The 13,664-nt window shown below is 41.3% G+C and overlaps 1 protein-coding gene across 1 annotated transcript in view; it reads right to left on the bottom strand.

Moving 5' to 3' along the window:
- Positions 1-3,720: 3,720 nt before the first annotated feature.
- The window catches only part of LOC123968082, a 31,608-nt gene continuing 21,664 nt past the window's right edge, over positions 3,721-13,664 (bottom strand). Inside the window, exon 8 of the mRNA XM_046044564.1 lies at positions 3,721-4,034. Within this exon, the coding sequence (XP_045900520.1) occupies positions 3,721-4,034 (314 nt within the window). The remainder of the gene's footprint in view (positions 4,035-13,664) is intronic.

Below are 13,664 nucleotides of genomic sequence, written 5' to 3'. Positions count from 1 at the left end.
GGATACCATATTGTGGCAGACAGATTTTACTTTAACAAGAGAGTATTAAAATACTCCTTTGTCTGTTTTATTATTTATTTAATTATGTATTGATTTGTTACCGGGCCGGACAGGGGGGCAGACACGGGGATGGGGGGGGCACAAACAGACAGCACAGAGAAAGGACAACACCTGTAAGAGAAGGGGGAAAGGGGGATGGAAGGTGGGGACAACAGGGAAAAGCTGTGGGAAACACCAATTGCAGAAAGCAACGAAACCTGCAATAGAACAGAGAGGGGGGCTTGGGGAGGAGAAAAACAACAACAAACAAACACAAACAAAAACAAACAATAAAAATAATAATAATAGTAAAAAAAATCAATCAAAAAAAAACAAAGACTCCCAGATGCACCGCGATGCAAACGCAGAAGACCCCGACCCAAATGCCAGTTGACAACGTAATGCCGACGGAACACAAAAAGCGTAACCCGCGGAAGAGCAGCGCCCGGACCGACCGCGGCGCGCACACAACATAGACCAGTGCCCCCCACCACCCAGCACCCCACCGCCGCGCAGCGAACAACCAAAATGCCCAAATGCCACGCAATCATCAACACCAATGCACAAGTGACGAGCCCAACGCGCACACTGCACGAGCACGGTGACACCCAATGCCCAGCAGCCCCCCAAGAGAGAGCAAACGGAACAACACGACAGCAAAAGCCAGCGGAGAGAAACACCAGCAGCAAGTCCCAGCCCGGCAGCAAACGCGCCGCACAGGTCACCGTGGACCCGCCAATAAAAGTCCGCCGTCCCCCCAACCGCCGGAAAAAACTAAGGCCACCGGCGCCAGCCGACAACACCAGCCAAACCAGCAACGAGGCAAAATCAACTAGCTCAGCTGCATGCCACCAACAACCCACCCAACCGTCAAGGGCCAAGAACTCCAGGCATAAACCCAGAACAAACCGGAGCACAGCCCTGCCCCGCACCCACACTGCACATCCCGAAAACTAACTATATACCTCAGTATCCAGAGGGGTCCAACAACTGGCCGACAGAGAAATGGGGAAGCACGGATTCGAGGCCAACGAAGCAAAACAGGGACGCAAACAGGTCCCTCCAAGCCAACGAGGAGATGCCTCCCCCGGACTCCAATGCACAAACTAAGCGCCCAGCAGCCATCCAGAGACCCTGCCCAGGGAAAAAGCATAATGCATCAAGATGCATCGACAATCGCCCCACAATCCCACCGCAGCCCACCAAACCGCAATCGGATCAACCTGCGCAGAGACCCCTACCCCCAGAAGCCAGGACACCCTGCGACCCCTCAAAGCACAAAGGACCCCAGACCGCATGTCCCGGGGGAAGCTGTACCCCGCCCCAAGGAAGAACAGCAGAAAGCCAGAAGGTGATAGTGTTGATACTGATACTGTTTTTAAAAGCTTAGACAAGTCGACAGGATAAAACTGGTTAAAACTCTCTTGTTGCTGGTGAGGAACCTCTGAGTAAGAGGCCGCGGGGGTAATAGAGACTCTGATTGACACCACCTTATTGGTAAAATAAGATAAAAACAATTCACAGTCATCATTACTTCCAGCTGAGGCGCAAGGAGAGGTTGGGTTTACCAGCTGATCCACAGTCTTAAACAGAAACCTGGGATTGTGTTTATGTGTAGTAATGAGTTCAGAAAAAAAGTGTGTTCTTGCATCCTTAACCATGTTATTGTAGTTAATTAATAAATTCTTCAGACTGAGGTAATGGACTTGGAGACTCCATCTGCGCTCTGCTTTCCTGCATTCCCTTTTTAGGCTGCGAATACTGTCATTTATCCAGGGTTGCTTACTAGCTTTAGACGTAGGCCTAACCTTTAGAGGAGCAGTAATATTTAGTGACGACAAGCAGATATGATTGAAGTGATCGACCAGATTGTTGGTGTTGGAATCAGACAGGTGTTGGCTTTGGCTCTGAAAGAATGCGCAAAACTTTGAAACACTTTGTTCATTAAAGATGCGAGAACACAGGGAGCTTGGTGAGGCGGCATGAGTAACAGGCGAATCGCAGCTAAAAACAATACATCTGTGGTCAGATATGGTCATGTCCACTAATTCCACAGAGGAAATGCTGACACCCAGGGTAAAAACCAAGTCCAGTGTATGACCACGGTTATGGGTTTGCCCTTTGACATGTTGTTTGAAGTTAAAAGAAGTGGCCATATTTAAAAAGTTAGTTGCATTGTTGGGGTCATCAACATGAGTATTAAAATCGCCACAAAGAACAATTCTGTCATAATTTAAAACCAGAGTAGATAAAAATTCAGGAAGTTCTGATAAAAATCCTCCAGGCGGTTTTGGGGGGCGATAAATTATAATAAATATGATTATATAAGGTTGCAGCCCTCCAACTTTAAGAGTGAGAACTTCAAAGGAGTTAAATTCATCACAGCGTACTTGATGACATTTAAAATTTTTCCTATACACGCTCACTAGCCCACTACCACGACCACTGACCCTCGGTTGACTAAAACAATCATATTGAGGCGGACACAGTTCAGCTAGCTGGCTATAGTCATTCATTTGCAACCAGGATTCAGTTAAAAACATAAAATCTAGATTTGCAGACAAGATAAAATCATTTAAGATAAAAGTCTTACTTGACAGAGATCTCACATTGAAGAGAGCCATTTTAAATGTGTTTGTTCTGGGTGCTGGAGTTGGTGCAGTTGTCCTAATCCTTAAGAGATTACTATTATTTCTGTGTGGGATGTGCACATTTCGATGCAGTCACAAGTCTAGTTCAATGAAACACCTTAAGCCCTATTAGTTGATCAAAGTTTCGGAGAATTTGATGTGACCGGCACTGTTTTCTGGTGTTTTTCTTTCAACATCGCCCGCCATAGGGACTGCAGTACTGCAACAACAAGTCTAGCTCAACAAAACACCTCTAACCCAATAGATTCCTCTGAGTTTTCAAGAGTTTGTCCACAGCACGTGTTTGGTAGCAATATAACAATTACACTCTAACAGACCAGCTGAACAATCAACCATAAGAGTTGTATGTAGTCACTTGTCAATGCTTTGTCCGGTCACAAGGCCATCAAATAAAACAGTCCCTTCACTCATGGTTTCAATGGTAAACTGTCATAGGAATGACAATTACCGACAAAAGAACATTATATTCTAACCAGAAACATTTAAGAAAACATAGATTACAAAGTATCTTTTGTATTTCATGCAAATAGGAGGTTTTTCAGTAATTTTTAACAAAGCTCCCGCCGCTGCTATGCATCACGGGATGTCTGAGGGACGGCCTTTAAAGCTGATAGGCTATAGGCTAAGGTCCTCAAATTCCACTGGAAGCCATGAGAAACTTACTCACTCTTGTGTTTTGCCGGCAACATCTTGATTATTAGCTGGTAAACAAAATATGTCAGATGTGATACGTAAAAAACAGAAGTTTAAATGGTTTGATGATAAAACCGAGTTTGCATTCTCTATCTGCGACAGCTGTGCGTAACTCTGGGTCAAAGTCTTTTTTTTCCCCTGGTTTTATCCTGCAACACATGAGAATCTAGATCCGATGTTTTATCCCTTCCTATACTTTAATCTATACTATATAATAATGTTATCAGGTAGAGGTGAACTAAATGATGGTTTTATTTTCTTCAATCGTGTACTAACAACGCCGAGGCTCCCCTCCCTTTATAACAGATCTGCAGGAACAGGGGCGAACATGTTATGGTTATGGACAGAACGGACCCAAACTCAACGCTTCTGGTTTCAACAGAGATTTATTGAGGGATGTAGAGGGGCTGGAAAAAAGGGGGGAGACTGACACCGGCAGACGTGGGAGCAGGGGACAGAGGAGCTGGCAGAGCAGGAGGAGTTCAGGCGAGAGGGCCGAGGGGTACAGGAGGCCGAGGTGGGAAAGGGTGTGGTGGCTGGCGGTCAGGCGAGGAGCGAAGGGGGAACTGGGGAGCGCCGTGGAGACGATGCGAGAGGGTAAGGCAGGTAGGCGAGCCCAGCTGCCCGAACAGGAGACAGAGGTGAGTGGACCTGGTGGGGGAAACAGACAGACAGGGTTAGTTCAGGGAGATAGGAGACAGAGAAGCCAGACGTGAACAAGATCATAAAAAGCTTGACTGTAGCTGTGGCACCAAGTCTGGAGCGATGACGATCAAGCGGGGATGGAGTGGAGAGCCGAGGTTGAAGTACTGGTAGCGATGAGGCTGATAGCTGGCAGGTGTGGCGGTCGGAGACACGGGTGTGAGTAGTCAGCCGGGCTGTCACCACAACAGAACATGTGATAACAATATAGTATGAAACTATGCACTAGTATTTGCTCAACTGACACATTGAAAATGGCATCAAATGTAATTTGTCCTCCTGTTCACCTTATTTATGAGAATAAATTGTACTGCATACAAGTAATAAATATGATACCTGATTAAACGGTCCAAAACATTTGAGGTGTTCTTTTGCAGACGGAATCTCCGCTTGTGTTTATTATCCTCAGTCATGGTTCTTTTTGTGTACCGCAAATTATCTTAAATTATGTTTTTTTTTATACCGAACTTCAGGGAGAATCAATCAAATAAGTCTGATTATTTAGAAAGGCTTTAGGCTTTAAGCCTATACTACTCAGAAGTAATATTTCGATATATTAACACAGTTAATAACACAGTTGTAGGACTATTAGCTTCAAACAGTTTCATCCTTCTGCCGTGTGAGTCGCCATTTCTCCTCTTTATGTGCGTACACATGGTTCAGAGTTTACTTACAGGATGCACATTTTCAATGTCTTCAACGAGTTTGTTTTTTATAGATCACAACCTTTGCTAGGGAACTGGCGTTAGTTGTTGTCACCTGTTGTGGTGGCAGCCCGGCTGACGGTGAGTGTCCTTGTTTTTTCTCCTTTTTTGTCTGTGATTCTGTTTTTTCCCTGGTTTTCTCTGTACTCTGCCTGCCTGTCTTCAGTCAGTCAGCTGGGCTCGCTCACCTGCCATTTCCCCCCGGGCTACCCCCACGTCGTCCTCCCAGTTCTCCTGTGCCTCCTCTCTTCCTCTGCCCCAGTGTCCCCCGGCTCTCTGGTCTCTGTCCCCTCGGTTCCCCGCGCCTGCGTTTCCCTGGCATCCACCTCACCCTCAACTCCAGTCCCTCAACCCCTTCTTACCCCTAATAAAACCTGTCAAACCTGAGCATTGCATCTGGGTCCACTCTGTCCCCATACCACACCCACAACAGTCACCTATATTGTAATAATATTTCTTTCTACTTATTGTATTGTCGTCTTCTGTGTTACTTTCTTAGACCGATCATGTGTTTTGCCTGCAACATCTTAATTATTAGCTAGTAAACAAAATCCGTCAGGGCCAAAGTCTTTTTTTCTGGTTTTATCCTACATCACATGAGCGTCGGACATTAGGATGTGATTTAAGCTGAGATAGATGTCACCCTATCTACTATCCTAACAATAGGAGACAATTTTAAGTATCTGAGAAATAAAAAGGCTTTTGAACTAAAAAATAAAACATTTGCCACAAGACTTCAAGTCGTGTACACGAAACGCCGAGTTTTTCCTGATCTGAGAACTTTACCATACCATGGCTGTTAGAGACTGATGGTTTTGATTTTAGACTACAACATCCTTTTAGTCTAATTGTGTCAGGTCCTTCAAATAGCGGTAAAACACATTTTGTAAAAATGTTGATTGAAAATGCAGATAAGCTCATTTTAAAACAGATTGAAAATGTTGTATATATTTTTTCGTAATAGCAACCATTGTATGACAGTTATTGAAAATTAGAAATGTGAATTTCGTTGAAGGCTTGCCATCTTCTTTATGTGATGATACATTGTTGCCTTTAGCTAAAAACAATTTGTTGATTATTGATGATTTAATGAATGATGCTAGCAATAACATTGAGGTCCAAAATGTGTTTACAAAATATGTGCATCATAGAAATTTAAGTTGTTTATACCTAGTTCAGAATTTGCTTTTTCAAGGCAAAGTTAGCCGTACTATTAATTTGAATACCAATTATCTTGTTTTGTTAAAAATCCCAGAGATAAAAACCAAGTCATGCTAATGGCTAGACAAATGTTTCCTGGGAAGAGTCATTTTTTTATGGATTGTTTCGATGACGCCACAAGTGTTCCTTACGGGTTACTTGATGATTGATTTTAAAGCTGATGATTTCAGACTCAGAACTGACTTGCTTTCAGACCTGCCTGTTGTGTATGTGCCTAAGAGAAAGTAAATAAACATGTCTGATCGCATTAAAAGAAACCTGTCTTTACTGCAAACTATGCATCTCAGAGAGTGAATATTATTAAATCTGCATCACCAGACCTTTTGGTATCATTATGCGAAATAGCTTACAATGTTTTAAAAGGTAAAATTCCTTTAAATAAGACACAGTATCAAAAAAAAAGAAGAAGGCGGGGATTAGACTGCTTGCCAATAAAAAGGTTTGCGTTTCAAAGAAAAAGAAGACGCTGCTTCAATAGTCTGGCAGTTTTCTTCTCCCCCTCCTGAGTATCGCTGTGCCTTTTTATATCGAGTCTTATTGCTTCAAGACAAACTTAGATGACTATGGAGTATGCACAAAAAAATTTTCTGGTACCTCAACAACAGCTTGATCTTTTAAGAAGACCTCTGGCACAGGAGTCTATTCGAGAAACTGTTGAAAATGACCTGGATCGTACTATTAAAGACATTCTGGATCAAAAGACTGAAGATCTTCATGAAAAAGCATCAAAAATATTCCATCGCATTGCAGAGATTTCTCACCATGGTAAAAGAAGGAGAAAAAGACCAGAACACACTAACTTTGTCAATGCTGGTCGCTGAGGATTTTCACACTTCAGAGCAGAAGAATCACAATTTTTGAAGAAGTTTTAAAAAACATGCCAAAAAAGAGCAGGAATAAAGCCCAGCATATTTTGGATAAAATGTCCTCCTCAAAAAACATATCTGCATGGACTGAACGTGGGGAGTTTGTGTTTAATGGTAATGTTATTAAAGGGTCTTGTGTATGATTTGATAAAAGTTACTGCTTCTCACAAGATAGCGACCCAGTGTTGTCCTACCAGGTGGGAGGGGTCTGTGTTTACCACCAACATGGCGGGTCTCTTTTTAATAACTGATTTAGGAAGTTGGTCACTAGCAAATACTCCAAGAAAGACGCCTTGCTTTACTACCTTATCAAGTACTTTTGACAGTTCTATCATATTCATACTATCATTTGTTAAAGTTAGAAAAAGTCGAATCATATGTGGCGTAAATAACCGCATTTATTGGGCGTTGAAGCGGATTTCTAAAACGAGCCTCTAATCTAACAGTACCGTTTTTATTGAGCGACATATGGTCTCCGCATCCTTCATCAGGGCTCAGGTTAAAACAGAACAGACTATATCCATTACAAAACTCGTCGGTTATGGCCATAGCGTTGTTTTTAAGATACTTTCCAGTTGCCAAGTACAATTGATGATACTCCCTGATGGCATTCCCTCTGGTAAAGTTGGGTTGAAAGGGTTTTGAAGGATATCGCTGGATGTCAACATATAAACATAAAAACTCTATATCATAATGGTTAAATGTAAATGGATTACGCGCATAACTACCTGTAAATGCCTCATGATCTACAAATCCTACTACAATAAATTTAGGTATTTGTCCCAAGAATAATGTATTCTTGGGACAAATACCTAAATTTATTAATTTATTTTATTTCTTGATTACAAACACAAGTGCCCATTGGGACGCTAAAATTTTTAAGACAGAGTGCGTTAATGCCTTAGCGTGCGCTAGCCGGAGATACAGTGACTTTCTTTACAAACAGGCTTGCTGACATAATGCTAACCCGAAAGTCATCTACAGTGTTACGCATTAAGCAAAATTTGTTATTAGCTCTTATGAATTTTATCTTGAGGTCTCCATGTATCATTAACTTGTCTTGAAAAAACAAGTCAGAATGTAAAGGGGATATTAGCTCCACTACACGGCCGCCTTGTGTGTACTCCATTCTTTTAACTAGTCCCTCATTGCGTCCTCCAGCCGTTGCGTCGTCCATATGACCTGCTGTATCCATGCAAAATAGTCTGGATCCAAACTGTGTCTGCAGAGCTTCCTTTCCCTATAGTTAAAAGGCACTCTATTATACCCCTGTAAGTATATGTGTTTGATGATTGCGTTATGAGTCGGTCCCCCAACGATATGTCGACCTGTGAAAATATTATATTATAATAAATATTATAATATATATACTTCGTCTGCTTGATCCAGGTTTCTGCCATTAGCTTTGGTGATTTTTACGCGCGTGTACAGAAACGTATTGTTTAGATCCAGGTAGTCCTCTGTACTAGCTGGAATGAAAAATTCAAGGGGTGCAGAGTCTGATACTGCTGTTAGAGGAGGGAATTCGGCGTAGACACATTTCTCAATACTTGTTTGTGTTAACGGCACCATAAACAGGCCTAGCTCCAACTTAACGCACTCTTGTGACAGGCTATGTACCAACGACATTCTTGTTAAAAAATGTCTCTTGTCTTCTGACGTTTTGTCGACTTGCTTCTCCTTGCTTGTTTATTTTTTCTAGTCTTAGTCGGGGGGCCACGGCCACTGTACCCGACCCCTCTTGACGTCTGTTCATGACGTTAGTAATAACATCCGTAGCTATGTTTTTAGCAGCTGTCTTTAAATGAGGGGCAACAAATGTAAATCCTTTCTTGAATAAGTGGAGTGCTAATCTAAACAGACCCCTAAAGATACCCCCTAACCCTGCACCATACTGACCACCGAGCCCGCTGTATCCTGGTAAATCACCACCCGCTTGGGCTGTATAATATGCAACGTACTTGTCCGCATTGTGAGCATATGGATGGTACATGTTTGCTCCTTGTGTAATACTGATATTTTACGGGTCGAAAGTGTAGCTTTATTATCACTTTGCCGTACATAAAAGGAATATGTTGATTCTGATCTGTCTTGAGAGAAATCTCGATACTATCAATGTGTGTTTTGCAGAGCCTCAGGTAGTGTGGCCTGTCATAAGTATTTGTGATTATATGGTTGTTTGGCCCCGATATATGTACTATTCTTAAAAGAGGGACGTAACTATCCCCTACTGTTTGATGATCAACAATATCGGTATAAACAAATATATATACATATACATAATATACATCCCTACATTAACATCGGCAGGATGTGGCGCCAAATATGGCATCTGTGTCAACACTGTGTTAGTTCGTGGCTGAGATCTAAATGTTGCAATTCCCTCGTGAGTTTTAAAAGCCGCTCCGGGGATAAATCCCAACATTTGTGCAAGTTTTCCTTGAAACGTTAATTCTACGTCTCTCGTTGGTAAAATGCTTACTCTGTTGGTAATATTGTTGTAATCAAGCTCAATGTGACCCATGTCGTTTTCAGATAAACAACTGTTTAGTTCAGCTATTATCTGTGACACTGTTTTATAGAACCCCTGTGTTGCTGATAGAACTACCCTCTTGTTGGATTTTTTATCAAACACAACAAATTTTGAGTCTTCTGATGAGAAAGATTTCCATGTTTTTGGATATTGTATTTCTATCAAACCCACCTCGTATGCTGATTTAAAGTGTAAAGGCTTGGATAGTTTCGTTCTAAAGTTTGCTATTGTATTGCTTGGGTAAAATAATGAAGACAAGTTGCTGGGCAGGGTGACAAAAAAATCCTCTGTATCCATTTATACGTGTGTTTGTAATCTGGTAGCTGAATGACCTGTTTTTCCAAAATCCACGAGTTAAATTTATCTGGCCATCTGACCAATTTTTTTTCAATAACAACCTTTGCATCTCTTGCTCATAAAATGTCCCCTGTAATATTTCGCCGTCATAGTCTTTTAACCTGTAAACTGGAGGGTCCCTTGACACGCATTCCTTTACAGTGAAATATTCATCAGTATAATTTTGCTCATAACCTTTTTTAAAAGGGCCGCGTAGTTTTGAAATTCTTACAGTATCGCCCACCTCATATTTAAAACGAATTACTCTTTTAGCTTTTGTTTTATACAAGTTGTTAAATACCATATCTTCATTATCTTTTGTTACATCAATTGGTTTATCATCAATTCATTTTAATACTACGATGATAACTATGATTGTAGGAGGTGACTAAATCCTGCAATATACTGTTTAGAATTATTGGCTGTTAAATAACGCCACATTTTAGATTTCAGAGTCCTGTTCAAGCGCTCTACTACTCTCATTTGATGTGGTAAAGTGTGCGATACTATTAGTTTTCATTAACGCATCGAAATCTTTGTTTAAGAACTCTTTTCCCTCGTCTGTTTGAATTTTATGCGGTATTCTACCTTCAGCTAAGATATCTTTAAAGGATGCTGTGACGCATTTACCACTCTTATTTTTTAAACAACGCACCCATGCGTATTTTGATAACAAATCTATACACGTTAATAAATAGCGTACCCCATCATTTTCAGCAGAATAAGCGGATATGTCAACTAGATCTAGCTGGAATTGCCAATCTATTGAATTCACTAAAACCTTGTTTCTCTTAAAATGCACTGGAGCCGTCTTGTGTAGAGTATAGGCATCTTGCATCATGAGCCAGTTTTCTACGTCTGAATCTGCGTATTGAACTCCAGTAGTGTCAAATATGGCCTTTTTAAGTTTTTGATTGCCTCCGTAAGCCCCTGCATTTTCTATCTATATATTTCTCATCACCTCCTCCATGATCTTTGTTACAAAGACTGACGCTTCAACGTCTGTGTTCAAGTATTTTATTTCCAACGACATACGCAACATATCCGTCAGCAATGATTACAAGTATACACTTTTCAGAAGTACAAGCACCTATGTTTTTACAAACCAAAGATTCAGTTAAGCAGTACATTACATCAGCAACATCGACATGTTGTTTTCTGGTTAGCATTAAAACACGCAAATCAATGCTAAAAGTACAAAAACAAAACACATGACCCATATGAAACTCATTATCATTCACAGGAAAAACACTTGCTATATCAAGTAGAGTAGATTTCACATCTGCATATTTATCCGCTGTCATTTGCACCATGGTACGCCATCCCAAGGTCATTCATCTAACACATTCTGCCTGTTTGTCAAATCTAGAACAACATAGTGTCCCATCTGTGTCACATATTGCATTGTTAACAGCTTCACATTACAGTGCTCTCATCTTATACACGATGTATCTATTTTTGACATGGTTTAGTAGACTAGACACATTCCCCATTGTTTTTTAGTGTTGTTCCCCCTTCCAGATGTTCAGAGATTTTTAAGCAAACGTTTAAGCAAAGCAATGAGAAAAGGGTTCCTCAGCCAAATCTGTAGAGCAGTTACTGCAACGTCTCGAATACTGCATTCACACGTTGGCACCAACCCAAGACCACGTAGGACCTACTTTTGAGCATCGGCGAAATGTTTGTTAAAAAGCTTCTGCGTAATTTCTCTTATGTCCTTTGATATAAAAGAAGGGCAGCGTGTCAATGCATGTGTGAGATTGTTTTCTGCACCATTCATCTGTATATGCACAATACACACGTTTGCATAGCTTTTTACTGCAGTATATCATATAAATAATAAGCTACCGTTACCTGTATAATACTGCTAGTAGTAGTGTTAGGAGATGTGTTCTTGTCGCAGCAGTCCAGAGCGTCCAAACATGCACCCTTAAACGGCTTGACCCTGCTCTTGTCCTCTTCTGGTTTTTCTTCAGGAATGAGAAATGTTAAATTTCTTTTCCCCAGTTCTTTGCCATAGTCATCCACCCATGAGTTATCGACGACATCATCCTGGAGTAATCGAAAATATTTAGGGCTGCTTGATAGACCCTCACCCGCTGCACATGTCCTCGTACCTGCACAAAACATTGTAATTAGAACAGTCACAGTCAGCCCCGTTGTGGAGGCCTTTGAGGTTGTCTGCGGTATTGTTTGTTGTTCATCTTGCTTGTCCTCAGGACCAAAAAGTTTTCTTTTGATCCCTACATAGCTAACATAAGGTTTATACTATCTGAATAATTTATCAATGTGCGAGAAGGCTTCAAGGGTTCTATCCCATTCTCCCCACTGGACCACAAAGCCGGTGCTGAACCTCGTCTCCCACTCTTTAGACGTGATGGGGTAGCCTTTTTGTTGCTCTGGGGTTCCCATCCTTGCATTTTGAATGATAGAATCATCCTTGCATGATCTAAAAAAAGATGTAGGATTCTGGGTCGTAGACTTCAAGGTCTGTCTCTACACGATAGAGCTCTCCTGGCACAGACCCGCACCATTGTGTGGTATACACTCCTTTTGAAGCACTCATATCTTTACAGACTTTGTTTCTGAAGTAATTCCAGTCTTTGGCTGAAAAACTAATATGCGGTGTGCTTTCACACTCTCTTATATAAAGATGAACTGTTCCATGCTCAAACAAGAATCTCGACATTCTGAAATCTTCCACCGCCCATTCACTGAGGTGCCCAAGCCTTTCGATCCAGAAAATCAGCCAATGTTGTTGGGGGAGTCTTCTTACTAGGAGCCATACTCATTGCAACAGGATCTATAAATATACGTAGTTTTGGAGTCATTACTCCTAATTGATTACCTGTGATGTCCATGATTGTGATGCTGCAAAGATGGCGCTGTTGTTCGGCACCAGTGGTTCTCAACCTTTTTTGGGCCAGCACCCCCCTATCCATTATCCAGGTCCCTTACCGCCCCCCATCAAAAAAGATGTTTGCTATTTGCCATGAATATTATTGTTTTTTTTATTGTTTCTATTGTAACAAAAAAGCCATGTGAAAAGTAATTATATTTAACTAGCCTGTTTTCTTGGATGGGGCACTTAATAAGCGGGGGGTATGGGGGTCCTCCCCCAGAAGATTGAGCATTAAACACTTAATTTCCTGCATTCTGGTGAAAATTTCTCCTCCAATTTCTACCTTTTCTGCACCAATTTATGGTGGAAATGTCTAAAAATTCAGGTGGCAGGTGACAATGCAAAATATATAACAGAATATAATCTAGTGAGGCTCCCAGGCATTCTTATTGTTTTTAAATATTTTTCTCCTGTAGAACTTATTTAATATCATCCCTGCTGAGTCAAAACACATGATTAAGTCTTACCACCTCTTTTATGGGTAAGTTTAAATGTGTTTGTGGCTCCTTTTCATCTCAGTAATAAATTAATCCGTTTTAATTCTGTTATTGACTGGACTTTATTAGCTCATCTGTTAATAACTTATCATAACTCAGTGTTTCCCACAGAATGACAGTGTAACTATGGCGCAGATACAGCATGCTAGCCTCGAAAACCCAGCTGTATTCTAACATTAACTTAGCTCTCCTTATTAGCTAAGCTCCTTACATGCTTGCTAATAACTTTTAATAGCTGAGTCTCCGACATTGACAGCGTTGTGCTGGACAGATTTGTGCAGCTGTGTTGACGAGGGAGAGAGAGTGAGAGATCGACAGACGGATGAGAGAGACGAGCGAGAGGACGTGCTGTGTGTCGTAATGGGAGACTAACGTCATTAGCCTATTTAAGGAGAATTCATAATATTTGACTACATGCCCTGTACTGCATTATGTTTCTGATTCGCTGGAAGTATCCCCTCGCCGTCTAACAGACAAAACTGAATGAGAGGAGGAGGTGCTCATGCCGGGGGAAAACGAA

Source organism: Micropterus dolomieu, linkage group LG03, assembly GCF_021292245.1.
Source record: "Micropterus dolomieu isolate WLL.071019.BEF.003 ecotype Adirondacks linkage group LG03, ASM2129224v1, whole genome shotgun sequence".
Taxonomy (NCBI): Eukaryota; Metazoa; Chordata; class Actinopteri; order Centrarchiformes; family Centrarchidae; genus Micropterus; species Micropterus dolomieu.
This window is presented reverse-complemented; position numbering and strand designations above follow the sequence as displayed.